General features: G+C 39.9%; 1 protein-coding gene across 1 annotated transcript; it reads right to left on the bottom strand.

Moving 5' to 3' along the window:
• Positions 1 to 2,085: 2,085 nt before the first annotated feature.
• On the bottom strand, positions 2,086 to 2,764 carry LOC149375737 (uncharacterized). The gene is made up of 2 exons (XM_089596137.1): positions 2,679 to 2,764; positions 2,086 to 2,614 (listed from the first exon to the last, which is right to left on the bottom strand). The coding sequence occupies exons 1-2, from the start codon at positions 2,762 to 2,764 to the stop codon at positions 2,086 to 2,088; spliced, it is 615 nt and encodes a 204-aa protein (XP_089452263.1).
• Between the last annotated feature and the right edge of the window lie 3,542 nt (positions 2,765 to 6,306).

The raw sequence follows: 6,306 nt of genomic DNA, 5'->3' as shown, positions 1-6,306 counted from the left end.
GATTTATCGGTCATATGGTAGTTTTTGAGAGCACATAACCCACTAATTTTCTGAAAAAAAATGTTATCCAGACATTTAATAAAAGGAAGTAATATGGGTGCATTTATAGAGCATGGGTAATACATACGTTGAAAAATAATGAAATGTTGTCTCAGTGGAGATCGCAACCGTAACAGCCATTTTTAATTCTAAGCTATTTATGCACTTTTTTTTTATGAATGTAAAAATGCTGATGATAGTTCTGATATGACATTGCGTATTTTACTCCTTTTTGAAGTTATTACGCTCCTGTCGAACCAATCACAAAGCAATGATTTTTCCCAATAAGTATTGATGGGGCTCTGTACAATAATATACTAAATATAACATAGAATGATACATTATTGATGCGGCGTTCTCATACAATATAACGTACCTCACAAAAACTTTCAAAGTATTGCAGTGCAAGCAGTCCGCAATCCACCATTAAAAAATGATTGTAGGCCCGTTTTTAATTTAAACTCGATGTTTAAAAAATTACATTACAGTTGTGGAAGTGCTTCTATTCTCCATCCACCGATAGAATCCAAGACTAAAACTTTTGCTCTGTTAATCACAGAAAATAAGTTATTATTACAAACATTACCATTCCTTGCACGTTATTTTTCTAATTTATGCATTTTGTATTTCCACTTCGCTTACAAGTTGGATAAAGCGATGACTCAATTAATACCTGAGCAATTAAAATATAAAACTGTATTACAGCAAGCTTAACTGATGGATTACAGTGAGTGCACCTCTTGCCCTGTTCAACTGCTAGAGCATGACTGACTGCGTTGTGAGAGTCTAATACAAAGTTGTAGGGCGTTCGTTAGATTCAAATAAGATACATAACATTTCTTCCCCTTCTTCTTAATGTGGGTCCAGTTTCATACAAAGAAAAGATGAATGGATGATTGAAGTATAACATTAATTAAAAATTTGGGGAGTACCAATTATCAGATTTTCGCTCTCTAGTAGATCTTCGTAGAGCAGGGCCGTTAGTCTCTCCTTGAGTTGGGTTGTGTCTGGATGGCGAGTGATCGGGCCGAGAGCCAGACGTAGATGAGCTTATGCTACCTCCCGGCATTCTTTGGTCACGAACGACTGGCGATGTAACTTCATTTAAAGGTGGCAGTGTATGCCTACCCGTTGTTCCTGAGCTATGAAGAGATGGCAAGGGTGGTGGCGGTACGTTTCGTGAATTTTCGTAGCAACGAATGCGACGGCATTGCTGTGCTGGATCGTTATGGATTTTACTTGTTACTTCGTTTCCGAAAACACGGATTTGATCAACGTGCCGTTTAACTTTTCTTCCTTGATAGTCAATCTCGTAGTGTAAGCTGCCCAAACGAGTGACAATCTGGCCGGGAATCCATTTATCAATTCAAGGGTTACCCGATAAAAAATATACTTGCTGTAGTGGCTTGAAGACACGAATTCTTTTGTCCGTCGTCTTCTGGTTATCGGGTTCTTCAATTTTCCTTTCCTCTGGCTTCACGAGATCTAGGCGCGTTCCAATGTTGCGACCTAAAAAGAGTTCAGCTGGTGGTTGCCCTGTAGTCGAGTGGGGTGCTTTCTTGTATTGCCGAAGAAATTCGTTGATATCCTGCTTCAGAGTATTCAGTGTGGTGCTTATTTTTTGCAATGCGTCCTTGGTCGTCTGCACGTAGTGCTCGACTTGCCCATTGGTATATGGATGGTACGGAGCTGATAATTTATGATACTTTACTTCACTTGCCTTTAGAAACATACTGAATTCAGCGGAAGTGAAATTCGTTCCGTTGTCGGAAACTATAGTGACTGGCACTCCGTATGTTGCAAAAAAAAACATCTAGAATATAAACCGTAGCGAAAGTTGTCATTGTGCGAGTGGGCTTGACTTCTAACCATTTACCACATGCATCGACAACAATAAGGAGCATTTTACCAGCGACTGGACCTGCGTAGTCAACATGAATACGCTCCGAGGGGCCTTTCGGGTACTCCCAATGATGCTCGCGACATTTAGGTGGCATATGTGCGTGCTTTGCACACTCAGTGCAAGACTTTGCTAGCGTCTCAATATCATCGTCGATAACCAGGCCAGTAGACAAATGATCGAGCCATGCCTTTCATCTTAACTATTCCGATATGGGCTGTGTGTAGATCCAGTAGAATGGCTCTTCTTAGAGATTTAGGAATCACAACTCGGTGTTCGAAAATCAGGCAGCTTGCAGCAAAGCCATAGTTTACTTCTAGAGCTTTGTAGCCTTCATTTCCTAAGTTTTTTCCTGTCTCAAGTAGTTGAACAATTTTATTCAACTCTGGATCCAACCTTGTTTCGTGAGCGATGCGTTCGGCTCGAATAGGGAGTTGTTTAACCTGTGACAAAATGAATTGGTCGAAGTTGTCTCCATCCTCAGTCTCTTCTCCTCCTTGAGAAATTTTGCATACCATATCTGCTGTTATTGGTAGGGATAGGCGATAACAGTAATCGGCGTATATGTTTGCTTTCGTTGTTTTAAAAACGACGTCGTAATCGAAGTGTGCGAGATAGTCAGCGTAGTTGGCCATGCGACTTAAACAGAGTATGGGTATATCTATATAGAGACTTCTGTGGGTGTAAAATTTGTGTTAAAGGTTTGTGATCCGATATGAGTGTGAAGTATCGTGCATACAGGTAATGAAAAAATTTTTGCACAGCCCAGGTGACGGTAAGGGCTTCTTTGTCAATCTGAGGGTACCGTTGTTCCTTTGCAGACATCGTGCGACTTGCATAGGTAATTGGCCGTTCCTCTCCGCTGGCGAGTCAGTGAGACAGGACTGCACCTAGTCCTGTTTTGCTGGTATCTGTGGCAAGTAATAAGGGTAATGATGGATCGTATGGCATTAAGACTTGCGGCGAGATTAGAATGTTTTTTATAGATGCATAAGCCTTATCAGCAGCAGATGTCCACGTAAAATACTTAGCAAGGAGCATGTCTCTTAACGGGCGGACTTTGGTAGCCAAATCTGGGACGAAAGAATTGTAATACGTGGCTTTTCCCAAAAACAATTGCAGTTCTTCTGTGACGATGGCTTGCGTGCGTCATGAATTGCCTTGATGTGACCGTCAGATTTATGGATTCCGTGTTTGTCGATCTTGTGGCCTAAAAATTATATCTCTGTTGCTGCGAAGATACGTTTTCCTCGATTAAGTTGTAACCCATGCTGCTGAAGTCGTGTTAGTAGTGCATCTAGCAATAAAATCGTTTCATCGAATGTTTCTGCAAATAAAATGATGTCATCAAAAAAATTCAGCACATTTTTAAAATCTTTTAAGACCGTTTCCATGCGACGTTGCCAAATAGTCGGAATATTAGCTACTCCGTAAACTGCACGTTTTGGTCGAATCAATCCATGGGTTGGTGTGTTCAATGTTAAGGCGTGACCAAAGTCATCATCGACCGGCAGATGAGTGTATGCATCCGTGACGTCGAGATGACAAAAATACTTAGCTCCTCGAATTTTATTGAATAAGTATTCTTGTCGTGGAATAGGATATTCGCCAATAATCAATCGGGGATTTAACGTGGGTTTATAGTTTCCGGTAATACGGATATTTCCATTTTTCTTGACAACAACGTGCGTGGTAGATGCCCATTCAGAATACTCAACTTTTGTGTAGTGCCCGGAGGCCAGTTTTTTTTTCTATTTCTTGGGCATATTTGTCTCGTAGGGCTAGTATGATTTCACGAGCTTTTGCGAATATTGGTGTAGCTCCTGGCCTCAGATGCATTTTCACAGGAGGCCCAACTAGCTTCCCAGCTGATTGGCTGAATTTTTGATTGTGTTTATTCAACAACTGGTCAAGCCGGGCACTCTATTCCGGAGAGAGTGACGCTAAAGATACCTTGAGGCCATGAACCATTTCCGGTAAAAAAAGCTCATTCCATTTAATTTCATTAACAAATTGGCTGATCCACTCGACTCCGAAAAGGGAATCGTTCTCTTCTTCTACGATGTAAACAAACAGCCGATGCGTTGTGGAATTAAGCCTTACATTGACTAGCAATTCATTTAACGGGATGACGGAAGTAGCTGACAAATTGTATGTCTGTAGGTACTAATCTGCTTTCCTTTATATTGATTGCGTGCATTGTTTTCTTACTAATGATACCCATTGGCGCCCCCGAGTCCAATTCCATCTGCACTTGCATTACTTTTATGTCAACATCAAGCAGTTTTTTTTTGCACTTTGCTACCGCGTCTATAGAGCTGAGCTTATTTAAATGCAAGACGATATCCACGGGCTCTGTTGATGGCGCATACTCCTCCTCCTTATAGTCTTCATTCGAGTGTATCGTATTTTTCTTTGCCTTGCAGACGCGGGCTAAGTGTCCTTTTTTCTCACAGTTATGACACTTTAATTCCCGGTAAGGGTACTCGCGGCGCATATGCGGATCTCCGCACCCGTGGCAGGTTAGCTTAGGATACTCCTGAGATTCGTTTTGGATCAACTTGCATGGAGTAGTAGTATTCGGCGTCGCTGGCGCCTTTCCGCGCGAGCCAGCGCGACGGTTGAACTGTGGCTTCTGTTGTTTTGTTGGTAATGGAGTGGTTATGAGTGCATGAGTTGAATCTATCCTTGTCGATTGGTCGTTCGTTTTCATGGCATCCGACGTCTGGCGTGTCACTTCAAGTGCGTGTGCCACTTCATACGCCGCTTTGAATGTAACTGGTTCTTTTGCAATAATTTCATCAAACATATTCCTATTTTTGAGCCCATGTAGAAATTGTTCACTAAGCATACGATCTAAGAATGTCTCATAATCGCAATGGGCTGCTCCCTGCCGTAAACGGAGTGCGAAATTAGCCACTGTTTCACCATCAAGCTGTTTTATCTGCTGGAACTTAACACTTTCTGCATATTTGTTTTTCTTGAAATCGAAATGGTCGATTAGTGTTTTTTTTTATTTCTACAAAAGTTAATACATCAGGTGTCTTGGGAGTGATCAAACACTTCAGAGCATTATTCAATTCGACTCCCATGTATACTGATGTGGAATTGGCATATAAATTTGCTTGGACTTCGCTTAGTTGGAGCCCGTGTTCAAAGCGTTTGAAATACTCCTTAACAGTTGTTCCTTCCGAGGATTGATATTCTCTGCACGAAAATGGTGGTGCTTTCGCTCGTGGAGGAAGGGCTTCGTCTTCTTGCGTAGACTGAGTTGAAGCCGTTGTACTAGCCAGAGATTCTTTTATAGATAAAGCGAGCATTGTTGTCAAATTTCGCATAGCCTCTTTTGAGAGAGCCAGTTCGAGAAGCTTCTATGCCGACGTCTTCAAGAGGTTAGGTTCAGCAGGCGTATTCGATTCAAGCTCTGACACCACTTTTGTATTTACACTTCGTTTACAAGTTGGATAAAGGGATGACTCAATTAATACCTGAGCAATTAAAATATAAAACTTTGTTACAGCAAGCTTAACTGATGGATTACAGTGAGTGCACCTCTTGCCCTGTTTAACTTCTAGAGCATGACTGACTGCGTCGTGAGAGTCTAATACAAAGTTAGAGGGCGTGAATTAGATTCAAATAAGATACATAACAATTCATAATTAAATAAAAAGTACAAAGATCTGTATCACTTACGATTTGAGGTTGCTGTTATGCATTATAGTTCCCAAATTTTGTTTGTTCATCAAGTTTCACCGATGAAAACAAAGTATTATTAAAAACTCGTGTGATCTACAAACCAAAGTACAAACGAAGTATTAATGGTAATGCAATTGAAATTATAAGCGTTATAATGAAGCAAACATATTGTTATTATTATTCAAGGTATGATATACTATTTTTTTTATCACGTTAAGTGGATTACCATATTTAAAATTATTACATATTGTTGTATGATAATAAGTTACAGAAAAATGTTGTCGAAAACTTTTTGCACAGGTTAAAAACTTTCTAGATTCATGGAGATCTACAAAAACCGTATGTACAGAAACTGACTGGGATTAAAAACAATTCTGAACGTATTTCTGACATACTCCGACCATTTACGATTTTGATTTTCATTAAAAATCCAGCTACAAATTCATGTCATTAATTGACCATGTTACTAATTATAACATTCCTTACATTACACAACTGTCCTACTTTCACGTTGCTAATAAAATGTTGCTGCAGGCAATGGCAATATTTAGCAATCAATTTTATTATACTTGCCATAAGCGTGAAGTACTTATTATCTCAACTTCAATTTTTACCTTTCGTTTACTGAGATAACTAGATTGTAAAATTGAAAAATATCCAAAATTCGTGTA

Source organism: Copidosoma floridanum, unplaced genomic scaffold, assembly GCF_036245765.1.
Source record: "Copidosoma floridanum isolate Cflo_tuat_1 unplaced genomic scaffold, Cflo_Japanese_pri ptg000004l, whole genome shotgun sequence".
Classification (NCBI taxonomy): Eukaryota; Metazoa; Arthropoda; class Insecta; order Hymenoptera; family Encyrtidae; genus Copidosoma; species Copidosoma floridanum.
Note: the sequence above shows the minus strand (reverse complement) of the source record. Positions and strands in the feature narration are given on the sequence as shown.